The 14,628-nt window shown below is 37.3% G+C and overlaps 1 protein-coding gene across 5 annotated transcripts in view; it reads right to left on the reverse strand.

Moving 5' to 3' along the window:
- Positions 1–14,628, reverse strand: part of FRMPD4 (FERM and PDZ domain containing 4) — a 288,102-nt gene that overhangs the window by 58,527 nt on the left and 214,947 nt on the right. For all 5 annotated transcript variants that reach the window (XM_015887153.2, XM_015887144.2, XM_015887134.2 and 2 more), the window contains exons 3-4: positions 10,870–11,030; positions 8,360–8,462 (exon numbers count right to left, since the gene is read on the reverse strand). In XM_015887153.2, coding sequence (XP_015742639.1) covers positions 8,360–8,462; positions 10,870–11,030 — 264 coding nt within the window. The remainder of the gene's footprint in view (positions 1–8,359; positions 8,463–10,869; positions 11,031–14,628) is intronic.

The raw sequence follows: 14,628 nt of genomic DNA on the forward strand, positions 1-14,628 counted from the left end.
TTTTCTGCTCTCTGCGGATTAAACTGCTCTGTGCCACAGTGCTTATCTTGTACAAGAATAGTTATCCCGTAGTAACATGCTCCAAGGTAGCCACACAAGCCACGCAATATTCAAGTATCAGTGGCAGGATGTAGAGGGCTATCTTGTCCAACAAAATCTTTTATGGTTTGGATGGAAATGGCATCCAAAGAAGAGACAGGTGACAGTGTCAGGAAAGAAAAGTGCCCTTTCTGCCCCAGACACAAGACATGAGATTTTTAGGCACGTCCTCCGATCTATTTGAAAACAATTACTCCTCAGATGCACAGAGCTTGCAGCCATACCACAAAGAGGGACCGACATCTGTTACAGAGCATGTCATACAAAGGAAATCCATCGTGTGAAAGGGTTAATTCACAGAAGATAAGATTAAAGCTGACTACTCATCTATATGTTTTTAGATGTAAGCAGTTATTTTGAAACATTTGCATCACTGTTTTAAAGTAAATCATAGCTTCAGAGTAAATGCCCCATGCCCCATGCAGACAAGTATTTGTTTAGTTGTACAAGCAGCAAGAAGCTTGCTTGTCAGGGCATGGTAGTGATAGAAACATTTGCTTGTTCATATCTAAAAAAAGGACTTTTCTATAGCTACTTCTGCATTGGGCACAGCTGCTCCATATCTCCGCCTGTACCTCTGTGTTCTGTTCCCATAAAATAACTTGTTATGGAACAGCTGACCTGAAATTCATCGTAACTCCAAAAGATAACAAAGTTTAATGATGACATAACACTTCAACTGGATGACACATCAAGCCTTGGAATTTCAAAGCGACAGTAAACTCGCTAACTGTAGGGGGTATCCAGCTTGGTGAACATAAAAAGAATCTTATAAATTAAGTTCTGAGTATTCCAAACCTTTGAACTACTGAGCCCAAGCTTGTCTAAATCGTATCAGCTAACTTGCTGCTAAGAACACAGGAACAATATGAGACTGCATGCTTTCACCAATACAAAGCATTTAAAAGAAAATGTCCGTAGTTTGCATCAGTTTTAACAGTAACAAGTCATATCTCTCTACAGCTTCTACCTCAGCTTAAATTTTACAGGCCTTTGACAAGGTAGACAAGCTATTTGGAACCATATTATAGGATAAAAATCTACAGAGACTCTATTCAATTCTCAGTACGTTAGCTCAAGTACCAGAAACACCTCACCATGGCAGCCAAGAACACAGGCAAAGTAGACAATTCTAAACCTGAGCTATCACACTGCATCAGCTAATTTGTTATCTCTGTTACATTGTAGAAATACCTCAAAATGTGGAAGATATATATCAAACAGCATGCTTTGAGTCTGCCAGGAACTGTGCTGTCCTATTCTGAATCTCAGCTCTACGCTTGGGCCAGCTGTTAGAGGCTCTTAATTAAATGTCTTATCAGAAAACTTAATGTCCATTGATCTCACTTGTAAAACTCCTACCAACTACAGAGAATTTGGTCCAACACTTTGTCCCTCAGTTCAGCATTATGTATCTAAAAACATTAAACATTAGTCATTCACAATGTCAAGGCTTGAAGCAAAAATGTGTACAGCCTCTGGATTTATGTACTGAACTGGGAGCATAATGGAGTACCCTCAAATAAAGAGTCTGCAAGATTGGTTTTTCAGAAATAGTTGGCTTCAAGATTCTTGATTGCTATGCAGTATCATGGTTAATAACTTAATATGCTTGATTTTTGCTATATGATATAGATGAAGAAAGAATGTCTTTAATATTAAAGTTCACCAAAATTGCTTGATACAATATATGAGATAGTCTAAGGCTGGAGACAGAAATTGCATTTGAGAACTGATCTTTACATCTTTACAGAAAAGATGATGATGACAGGCACTGCTACTGAGCTCATTTTTGCACTCACATTTAACTGCGATGGTACAGAGAAGGCAGACTGGTCCCCTGACACACTCAGTCAAATGGCAGCAATGGAATCCTTATCCACAGCTGGATGATGGTGAGGAAGGTCAGTATTGATTAAATTTACTTTAGCACTTAAAATGCAACACAGCCTAAAACCCTGGAGGGTTCTTTCTCTCCAGTCATATGGTAATATAGATTCAAACAGAAATGCTACTGCAGAATTGAAAGTATCCTCTAGGTCCCCATGACAAAAACTTGCCATCACATTATTTTAAGTTACTGCATGTCTCTTAAATAGAAAGTAGAGATAACAGGAAAGAAAAGCCCTTAATGAATTGCACCTTTTTTTTTTTTTTTTTTTTTTTTTTTTTTTCCCATAACAGCTTTGCATTTAAAGTCTTTTGATGGAATTCCACAGGAAGACAAATACTGATCTATTGCTTCCACAGTTTCAAGGAATGAGATTAGTCTGCTCTAATTTAGCAACAAAAAAGTCAAGTTTCTATTCTGAGATGGTTTTCTGTCCTCCTTCTTTAGTCAATGAGTAAATAAAGCTTTCTGCAACAGGACAGTTTCACCTAAAAAGGCAAGTACTTCATACAGGTCATGATCTTCCAGTGTCTCTGCGCTTGGGATGTACAGGGAACCTAGATAATTATTTTATTCAGAGTATAAACAAGTACCATTACTGTGCCCTGTTTGGAGTTTTATGAGGTAAGCATTGTGTCTGTGTGCCACTCAAACTATCAGTAAAATATCTTGCTAAACAAAAAGACCCTTTCCTCATCTTATGGCCCTTGTAGATAATGCATACTTAGTAAAATCTGAGGCCACTGAGTAAGACACTCATATTATAGAAATTATCAATAAGCATATTATGAGGTAAATGACTAGTTGGATATATTTCTTTATGTGTTTTAAAAGAAGCTGTGGTATGTTATACTGATTCTTAACTACAAAGATGCACATTTAATATTAACCAATGAGAGTGAAATAAACGTAAGCAAATCAACAGGCACAGTACATTAATAAACTGTATGTGTCAGATTTACACTGTTGGTTACTTTCAAATACTTAAAAAAAATCCTATATTCTTCAATGACTTTAATGGTATCTTGAAGTACTAATTGTTAAGTATGAATAAAAAGCTGTACACCACAGAGTCTGTACAATCAGCAAAATAAAAACAGGATGAGTAGATCATACTACAGTTTTGAAAAGTCTTTACTTCAAATGCATCCTCTTTCTTCAGTATTGTGTTCACTTGCTTCTTGCCTTAATCTTAACAATGCACTGAGAAAACTGGGCTTGTTTCTTCTTTTTCCAACTTCAATAACTTTATGTCTTGAATGGAACACTTCTAGAATGCAACCACAAGTGACTCTTGTAAAGGTGACCTCTTTTTATAAGGGAAAACATAAACATGACTTCTAGATTTCTGCTTGGAAATAGCTCAGGAGAACTTAATACGGTACAAAAGTCATTGAGCATTACCCAGAAATAATGAGTGCTTATGTATTTGGTCTGCAAACCACACAGTATTCATCTCTCTGCAACCTTGGCTTTCAAAGGATGACTTGAACACTAATTAAATGTTGCCAGTAAAGCAGGACTAAAATAATTAGATTGATGAAAATGATCTACAGGGGATATTTATAATGAATAACTCTGATAATCCTCAGTCCTGAGACCTCCTAGGATAACAACAGTACCCCTTAATTCTTCTAAAAAAACACATACATGCACAAAAACACAAAAAAACAAACCACCAACAAAATCTTTCACCATATTCCTTCTCTGTACCACTGGAGTCTGCAGAGGTGGTTTTAAATACAGCTTTATAGTTAAGAAAGCTCATTTTCAGTAAGAAATAGTTAGAAATCACAAACATAAATAAAACATCAGCATACAATCGAGACACTGTGAAAATCTGTGTACTGTGTGTTCCCATTATTTTCTTGCATTTTCATATAGTAAAACTGTTACACCAAATTGACTTCCTTTAAAGACTGGCGTAACCATTTTTAACCTTTTTTTTTAGGAGTAAAATGTACATAATGAATTTGCACCTAATAAGATAGCTGAAATTGCAGCTGTTTTGCTTAAGCAAAACAAAATATTGTGAAAACATAGATGCTATTTATTTTGTGGATAATTTAGAAACAAATGCATTGCTTAGGGACATGCTCTTTGCTAATGAAAGATTTAACTGACATTTTTCAAACGCTCTTTGTCCTGGTTTCAGCTGGGACAGAGTTGATCTTTCCTTCACAGTGTCTGGTATGATGCTGTGTTTTGGCTTTAGGATAAAAACAATGTTGATAACACACTGATGCCTTAGTTACTACCGAGCAGCACTGTAAACAGCCATAGTTGTTTCAGCTTCTGTTACTGTCCTGCTTGTGAAGTGAGGAGGCACCGGGAGGACACTGGGAGGGTGACAGGACAGAACCAGCACAGCTGATGTAAACTGGCTAATGAGCATTCCAAACTATAAGATACCATATGGAAAAAACTTGAAAAATGGTGGGGATTTGGCCAGGAGAGGCTGCTGCTGCTTGGGGCCTGATTCTGCACTGGTCAGTGGGTGGTGAGCAATTGTTTGTGCTTTACTTGTTTTGTATATATACTTGCATACATACAATTATCATTACTATTATCTTTTTCTTCTTCCTTTTCTACTTTGTTTTCTATACTGATTCTCTCCTCCATCCCACTGTGAGTTGGAGGTTGGGGAGGTGAGGGTGAGCTTACTTTGGTGCTGGGTTAAACCACAACATTCTCCTTGATGGAAGTTCTGAACCTTGTGTAATATTTTTGGATTGAAGATGGAGTGGAAATTTCATCTTCCATTTTCTTTTCCCTTCGTACCACAACTTTTAAAAAGTAAATTTCCCAGCAGTGCTTTTTTGGAAAACAAATATTGCATTGGACTAAAAGTTCTGTTTATTTTTCAAGGTTCACCTTACAGCTAACATTTCTATATACTTTAATTTCAAATTTTTGAGTCCAGTTAAGCTTGATAAAGCTCTACGATTATCCAGTTATGAATTGTATCTTTTTACACATGCAGTTTGTTTTCATTGTTTAGTCTACTGTGATCCTTATGCCTGTAATTTGAAAGTAGATTATTTTTTCACTTACTCTCGGCAATCATAAAGACAAATCATTTCATGTCTTTACAAAAAGCTGTGAGGGAAAGCTGCATGAAAACAGTCATAGAATTTCACATCACAAATACAATACATGCCTTACTATACCTAATCAGCCACAGACCAAACAATCACAGAAGAATACTGAGTTGGAATATCAATTTTTCACTGGCTAGCTGCAGTAATCAAGACATGGCACAACATAAAGCTAAAGAAAGAACTTTAACTTGATACGACTCTGAAAAGCAAAAGCCCAGTGAGGTTGGTTGACCTTCATGGAGAGCCTCCTTCAAGTGCCAGAATGGTCAACTCTGATCTGTAAGGAAGTGGGTAGTCAAGGTAAAACACAAGCTTTGCTCCATAGGGAACTCCAGGCTAAGATCCAGCACAAAACACAAGTGTGCAGGAGATGGAAATGGAGGCAGGCTACCTAAGAGAAACAGAAAAGTACTACTTGGCCAGGCAGGAATGGAATTACCAATCGGCCTCAGCCTAAGCTATCACTGAAACCAGTGAAGATGTGAACATTAACAAGATGGGCCTCTTCAGGGACATCAGCAATGAACAAAAAGTCACGGAAAAGCTGCTGAATGGGATGGGAAACCTAAATGAAGACACTAAAAATGCTGAGGTACTTGATGCTTTCTCTGTTTCATTCTTTAGTAGTGAGCTATACTTTCAAGACACCCTTGTTCCTGTGCTTACTAGACACAGATTGAATTAGGGATTGGATAGGCAAGTGGAGCACTCACAGGCCTATGGGATTGGGTGGGGTGAATCTAAGGCTGCTGAGGGAGCTAGTGTATGCCTTGGAAAAGTTACTGTATAACACCTTTGCAAAGCCATATTGATCAAAGTAGGTTCCTAATGACTAAAAAAAGAGGAAAATATTGCTTATCGTAAACAAAACAAAACAAAGCAAAAAAGAAGAGAAAGGGGGCTAGGAGACTCTGGTTCAGTAAAGTTCACTTCAGTCTCAGAAAAATTTTCCAGTGAAAATGATGTGGGGTCCTGCAACAGAACATGAGTCTACAGAGTCCTCTGCCAGTGGAGTGAAGTGCATAGTGTGCTGCACAAACAAGAGCAGAGACAGCAGGTTTAGGGAACTCATTATTTCTTTTCCTTGCAAAGCTGTGGATTTACCATTCTTTCCAGTTTGAGATCTCAGACGTTCACTGACAAAAAGCTGCAAACAGTTAACTACAATTAGAGACTCCAATGGAGGGCCTCTATGACAGCTATAAGGCTTAAGCATGAGACTTAGAACTGACTAAAAAAACCTCATGGTTTAGCCTGAGGAAACTTAGTGAGAAAGCCAAGTTTTCTAATATCTAGTTGGTTACTACAGAGAGCAGAGCTAGACTCCCCACACAGGCAGGCAAGCATGGAACAAGAGGTAAAGGCTACAAATTGCACCAAGGGAAATTCCAGTTGGATATAAGGAAGAAAACCATTTATGATACTCACTGCCTCCTCTATGCATCTAAAACATACTCATTGCTATCACCTGGAAACAAGATTTCAAAGCTGCTTCTATCCACATTGAAAGCTGAAAGCAAGTATTGTTTTCCAAATTACAGACATACCCTATCCTCATGAAAATATTTTGTTATATAGAAGCAATTCATTACTTCATTGGCCTAAAGAAAAGCTTCTGCTATGTTGTCAGGACATACAGTGACAGTTTCTAATCATTTCAGGTGTCCCACTGTCATGAAAAGAAAGCCCTTAGCTTCAAATGCTGTAATATACAACTCCAGTACATTTCACTTTGAGACTAATCAAAGAATGAGTCTCTGACAAAATTCCAATGGCAGATAGATTTTGAGAACTGAAGCAGGCTTATAGTATAAAAAAATTTCCCTGGAATACAACAGCACCTAATTTGTTACCTATAGAGTCAAGGTAATTAGGAAGGGCTACATTCTTATTCAGTTTCTCATCTGAGAGCAGGCAGAGGAATCAGCCACAGTAAGCCCTGTTTGTTTCAGCTGTAATTAGTCTATTTTCCTAGTTGTTATTACTACGTGTTGCTGGCAGCATATAAATGAGATGGAAATCCTAATTTTGATTACTAAGATATCAAATAATCAAGAATGAAGACTTCAATATGAACCCTTTATGAAGACATAATTATATAAAAAATGAATTTAAGATCCATTTGTGGAGCCTATACCAACGATCAAGAGACCATAAGTCACAAATTTAATAGGGGTAAGATTGTTTCTGCAGTTTATGGGGTCTCTTTATCAGCAAAAAGCAAGTGTTGAAGTTTTCTCCTGACTGTTATCTGTCTTTCATGTTAATACTTTTTAAAAATCTGGAAATGCATGGTAATTTGACCACCCTCATCTAATAGAGATAAAGGCATGTGTTGCTTGCACCTATTTTGCTGTAGTTATACTATTTTCATAGCTCCTTTCCATAGCAATTGAGCATCCATCTACACAAAATGTGATTTGTAAGGGGAATACAACTATAAGGGCAGCTTGTCCAGTTCTGGAAGCAAATGAAACTTTTCAAAATCATATGGGTGACACTGATGACACTGACAGCTTCCAGTCCTGAGGAGAGGTACCTGCAGAGTTAAAACTTGTATATGTCCTAGAAATTAACTGGACCAATTCAGCGTTTGTACTAGTTACTCAAAATACAGTTTGTTAGCCACATCACATCAGTTTTTTCACCCTGAGCATTTTTCAGTTTCTCTTTCCTTTCTTTCTATGGCCTATTACAAATATCAACCCTTTTTCTTTCCTACTCTACCCACTCACACATTTCTCTTGTTTTCTGCCTCTACACAGCCCTGCCTGTTCTACTCACACAAACTCTTTAACAGCAATCCACCCTAACATGAAGCACTCTTTGAGCTTCCTACATACTCCTATCTCCACTCTCAAAATTCCCCCAGCACATTTTCTTTACTTTTCACATACAACAGACCATCTCAACTTCCTTTCTGTAAAAAATGCAACAGAGAAACAATGACTGGAGCTGCTTAGCTCTAGGTTTTATCTTTTCAATAACTTATACCAAAACAAAATGCCCAGAGAATACTATTCCTCTTTGGATACGTGCGCATTTTGGAACTGTTTCAATACCCTATTATATTTTTGCAGCTACCCAAAGGACATTTAAAAGGATGCTTCATTTCCGTACTAGAGTATCTCGCCCTTATTCATTATGACTGAAATAACATTATTTTCTCTTTTCTCCACCATGAGAAGGCAAGACTGCTGTATAATCAAGTGACTGCACAGGAAGTAAGCCAATGAGTTCATCGTTTAAATGACAGGACATCAACTACCTGACAAGGTCAATGACTCTCTCCCTCGGAGCAGTGCTGACTGGCTCATCATTAATCATTATGATCTGATCCCCCGGTATAAGCTTTCCTTCAGAGGGGCCGCCTGCAGATAAATGAAAAAAAGCAAGGTTAGTAGACTATTCAAAATGTACATACACACTCTGCAGTTCATGTGCTATGAGTCCTTTCTCTTCAACTAATGGCATGTTTAACACTTTTTTTAAAATTACTTCTCCACCAAGATTATCTTGAAAGCCAGCGACTTAACAGTTTCCACTGAAGTTACTTAAGTAAGTTCCAAAACAATATTTGGGCACCTAAAAATAAGGGCTAGATTTTCTGGAGAAGAACTAAGGCCCATTAGAGTGACCTGATTCATTTTTCAAGGTGGGATCAGCCATACTTCATTGCTTGCTTACTGATCATCATAGTATCATAGTCTCGTGCGGGTTGGAAGGGACCTTAGAGATCATCGAGTCCAACCCCTGGGAATCGAGCCTCCCTTGTAGCAGCGCGGCACTTCTACCACTTGCACCACAGGGGATTCGAACCCGGGCCTCGGTGTTGCAAAGAGGCATTCCTACCACTGCGCCACCGGGGCACACTTGTTTGACATTCAAATAAGATTTGATGCTTGTTTGACATTCAAATAAGACCACCCCTGGTAGAGTCTCCTTTTCCTATAATTATGAAATCCTCTTTAACTACTGTAAGATCAGGAAATCATCTTCTCTGGTATCTACATGTTATTTCTTGTCCCAGCCAAAGTAACACTGGAGAACATCATATTCCTTTTTTCTATGAAATGTCACTCACCATGTTGGAAAGTCAATTGCACATCTTTCCTCTGACTTTCCTGTTCTGGGCAAAACAAACCTGCTTCCTTCAGTCCTAAAATAGTAAGTTCCTATACCTCTAGTCTTGGAGTCTCTTTTCTTGCATTCCTACTACTTGGAGATCAGAATTTTACATAACATGTTCAAAAGCACTGGCATTCTCAGTTAGATGCAGACATTAAAGATTAGTGTAACTAGGCAATCAGACATGTGCCAATGTGCTTTCAAATTTCAACACTACTAAAATTCATGTTATGTTGTATAAAATACACTTAATATTCTGCTTTCAGCATGATTAATTGCCCGAAGGAGTGTATAATATCACAATTCCAAATCAAAAGTTATATCCTCTAGTCTCTCGTCTTTAAGCTCTTTATTGACAATACATACAAAAGTACAAAAACAATCACCATTACGAAGATGAAGTCTTAAAAGAAAATGTTTCAGTATCAGAAACAATTCACTTAGTGGTTAAGCTAATGCTGTTCCTCTCCTCTCTTTGACTTGAAGATTTTACTTTGCTTATACATCCAGCATTCATGGATAGAAATCCATATACAAGAAGGTTGCTTTGAACTCATCTTTCCTTCTATTCACTTAGAATGCAAGGTAACACCTTTTCCAAATTGAACTCTAAAATAAAAATTACATTAATAATGCTAACTTGGGAGAAAAGATCTGTCTGTTTCAGTTCAAATATTAGTTACAACACTCTCTCCATCTGAAAGCAATACAAATAAAATCAATGCATACACGCGGGTAAATGACATCAGAACTCCATGCAGTCAATTTAGCCTCTCCTCTGCTCTCTATGGGGATTCTGCAGAACATATTGAACAGGAGCAAAGTCAAATCCCTGTCCTTAGCTTCAAGGCAATTTATGTAATAACTGAACTTTTAAGCATAAAGCCTGCTGGTTCAGTAGACTAAGCAGTCCCATAAATTCAAAAATACCAAAAGCCTCAATAATTTTCACTGCAGTTAGGAAGTTTTGTACAGACGTTTTGATCTTGCTTCTTTTGCCACTCGATTAAACAGCAGAACCCATAAATAAATAAATAAATAAATAAGGAAAGAAAAAAAACAACACAGCAATAATATTAAAAAATAACAATAAAGTATCAATAATATCCTTTGAAGCTGATGGCAGCATGAAAAACATGTAAGTTATAATCATGCAACTCAGTATACCTCCTGAAAAGCTGATTAGATGACAATGATGGTGACATCAAATCAATATGAACATAACTGGGAGAAGACCTTTTCTGAATGAAGTAGATCAAGTTTGTTTCAGGCAAACAATAGCAACAGCTCAGAGCAATAATCTAAAACTGACTTTTTGTTAATGTATTTATGTAGCATTCAAAAAGGAGGAAAATACTTCCTAATCCAATCTTACCAAGCAATTTTGTTTACTTTTTCTACTTGACTACTTCAACAGTACTTAAATTTGTAACCACGTTTCATCTCAGTAGATTAAGTTCTCAGTCAGTATAAGTGCATTCACAGAAGTATTGTTGACACTCAAATAATTGCACTTCTTTTGAAGAAAACAAGAGAAGTCAATACAATTTTTTAGGAATATCACTACAGCTATTTTCTCATTTAGCAATTGAGCCAGTTAGTGATACTAGGCGCCATGTTTGCTTTTGGGGGCAGGTGAGAAAAACATACCTGGTGTTACTGAGCGTACAACAACTGGCTTTTCACTACCAGCCACAAAACCAAATCCTAGCACAGGATCCCTCCTCATTTCCACTTTCCGAGGGGCTGGAGGGGTTATTTGGCAGCTCTCTATTCGAGGGTCTTCAAATGTGGCTGATTGTGTCATGTGACTGTGGAAAAATAAAAAAAAAAAAATACATGAAAAAAGGAAGAAATCATTAAAACATGATTTTGGGATATCTACTAGAGCCAAATAATTTCTGCTACAAGATGAGATGAAGAATTGAAATGTTCTCACTGTGAGAAATAAAATATCAATGTAGTAATTCTTAATTATATTTTCTTATACATAAAATAATACTGTTGTTTACAGGTCTCAAATACTAATCAATATTATAAGCCTGTAAAAAGGTCCCTCTTTGACAACATACATTTAATCATATCCCATATATGAAAGAAAAATAACCCAACAACAAAATCCTTGTCATCTGTGTTTGAATTTTCCATCCTTCATTTGTCAGAAGGGAAAAACATTAGTGACCTCCTTATAATGTAAAACATACCAATTAGACTCTGTAAGCCTTTTGCAAGAGGAGATGAGAGGCAATTGGTTTTCTAAGATATTAAGAAAGATTCAGAGTGGAGTCCTTTCAGACTTCCTAAAGCACAGGTAACATCTCTATATTTCCTTCTTGAGTAAACTCTCCATTGACATTCCAAACTGTTCCAGCAGAAATGGGGGGAAAGAACATATTAAGAAAATCTCTTAATCAGCAATTACTAGAATACCTTAATTTCAGCTTAAGCATTATAACAAAGTTATAGTTCTAAAGTTCTAAAAGAAAAAAAAAAAAAAAAAAGGAAGAAAGCTATCCAATATAACAAATCCAGGAAAGATGTAATGGATTAAAAGCATAGAAACCAATAAGCTAGCACTAATGAACACTGAAGTGTGGCCACTGCAAGCAGACTGAACTGTTCGTTGCTTTGCACAGGACTATACTTCATGTTTCCCTCCCGATGACTGGAGCAATTAATTAAGCTTATGCTTCAAGAAACCTATGAAGGTACTCATGATTCTTCTTAAAACCCCACTGGCAGTCTTGACTCTAGAGAACTGACAAACTGGCATCATTGAAGACAAGGCAACACCTGATCAGTTTATCATGAGGACAGATTATGTCTTATGTCATCAGGTCCTCAATGGCTTTGATAGTGCTCAAGTATTTGTTTAAAGCTGCATGGCCAAGAGGTAACTCTTCTTTCCTTCAAGAGACTATAAGTCTGCAGGTGCAGAACTAACTCCAGCTCTCGGGGAGTTAACACAACAGACAAAGGGAGGAAAGTCCTGACCCCATCTGCGAGGAAGGAACAAAACCCTACTCTGAGAAAGGTCACAGTCAGATGCTCAACATATGTAAATTCTGCAGGACATCAGAGAGGCAGATATCTCTTCATCATTTTGAAAGCTGGCTGAATAAATAAATACCAATATGAAAATCAAGTAATTTTCCATATCTGACAATCTTGCACATAAAATATTAAAAAATGAAAATTAAGAAATGTTCCATGCAACCATAATCACTGCTCTTATCTCCTTTCTCTTTATCACACCCAAAGTACTCCAGACGTGCAATTCCTAAGGAGAAAGATGTCATAGATTTGTTTTCAGCACCAGTGGCGTGCAAAAAGTTCTCTGATCTTCTTCCTAACACATACACATTGTGCATGACATCAATTTCCATTCCTTCTGTGCTCTTTTTTTTTTTTTTTTTTTTTTTTTTTACTGATACACAAAACAGCAGAAAAATCCCTGTAAGCTCTCAGCGGGAGTTTTTTCCCATTACTGGATTTTTCTAGGGCTTTTCTTCAAAGAAACTCTATCCCCATCACTAGATTCAGTCTGCCTAAAAGTGAAATGCTGCTTTTTTATACATATGATCAGAGGTAGCAGAAGGCTATGTCCTTACAAAAGCAAAAGAGAGAATATCTCTGTGCTGTCCTACCATCTGCTAGGTGAAGTCAGAAAAGAATATATATTTTTGCAAGCATAAAATCATATTTCAGACTTCATTCTCCTCTTCCTTCTGCTCTTCCATTTTTCATCAGTAAATTCTAGGTCTATTTCCATTACTTTTATTCAAAAGAAGTTAGAAAGTCTAGAGTGTTTTATGCAGACTCTCTATGAAATAATCTTGATTCATCAGCCACCATCCTCCCCATTCATTCCTATAATGATTAGGGCCCCCAGATACCCAAACATTTTGTCTCTGAGATGGGACACTTTCTGAGCTGTCACTAGTACTTCAAAAACTATCTACTTAAAGTTGTGAATTTTGGTAGGAAACACAAGGTTCTGCATTTGTCACCTCTTCTAAGGTGACAGCTTTACCAATACTTTTCTGCCATTTTACATCCTCTCTCTTCAGGCACTTTGGCTTAAAAACAGAATTGGTATGGAGAAAAGCTCAAGAGCTACATTTCGGGTAATAAATTTCAGAATCAGACCTAAGATTTGCTCAAGGAGAGCTCCGCCAGTGGATGCCTCGCTCCAGCCACTCCATCATCTCATATTGCAATTCTGCAGTACTGTAGCAGCTCGGTATCACTTATTCAAAGCCTAAGCAAAAGGATCAGCAAAGAGCAGCCCATCAGGATGCCAAGTGCCGCAGCAGGCTTTATTGATTTTTAAGGTTATCCACCTTCAAACACATCAATGAAAAAGGCTCTGCATCTTATGCTTCCACAGCTCGCTGCATCAGGTATTCCTGTATCACTCAGTACTTTGGAAGTGCATTTCAAGAAAGCAGTAAGATACGTATGTATGATCCAGGTGAGACGAGTACTCAAAGCTTTGTGTGATAATGGGCTGACAAACCCATCTCTTCCTGTGGATAGCTCATTATTTAGATGCCAGTTGTAGTGCCACAGGTAAAGACTTATTTGAATCTTGCATTAACTTGAGGAATTTGAAATCTTCGTCTCAGCTACAGAAAATACCAACTCCTGATGTAAAGAATTAACATTCTAGGACTTCCAAACCAGAATCCTGTGAACTCAAAGCCAGCACCTTGGGGAACCTTAAGTCTGAGCATCACTTAAACAGTGAAAGATCTCACAATAATTCCAACAATGCAAGGTTTCCATTTGTTTCAAGCATAGTACAAACACATTCAAATGGTACTGTGCCTAGATTAAACCTCAAGACATTATAATTTTTTATTTTTAATGAGAAATGGAAGAAAAAGAAAAAGACACAGATTTTAAGTTTGAACTTTTCTTTTTACATTACACAAACACAAGCTGCCCTTAGATCATCTTTTCATAAGAGATACTTACTTCCCACCATTCTCAATAGCTTTACAAAAAGCTTTCTTCTCTGACATACTCTTACTGTAAACAGTAGGAGACAGCTGCCAGCATTAAGAAAAGTAATTCTTAGACAATTTCTTGGATAGGAATCTTCCAAGATAAACTACCAGCTATGGAAAATCATAGCAAAAGTTTAATTCCAAGTAATTCTGCTTAAAATCCCTCTGCAGCAATTATTCCACTCAAAAAAGAGAGTAGTGGAAAAATGAAAGAGAAGTTGTTTGTATGTGCATGTATATAGACACAGAACAGACTGGAGACATTACAGTATTGAATAAAACTGGTGTGCATACTCAACCCCAAATGGATGTGCAGTGAGTGAAAGAGAAAGAAATACAGCAAAGAAGAATGTCCTGTGGAATACTGACCAGCTGGGACAAGGCAGCCAGCAACTAC

The sequence above is a fragment of the Coturnix japonica genome, chromosome 1 (assembly GCF_001577835.2).
Source record: "Coturnix japonica isolate 7356 chromosome 1, Coturnix japonica 2.1, whole genome shotgun sequence".
Classification (NCBI taxonomy): Eukaryota; Metazoa; Chordata; class Aves; order Galliformes; family Phasianidae; genus Coturnix; species Coturnix japonica.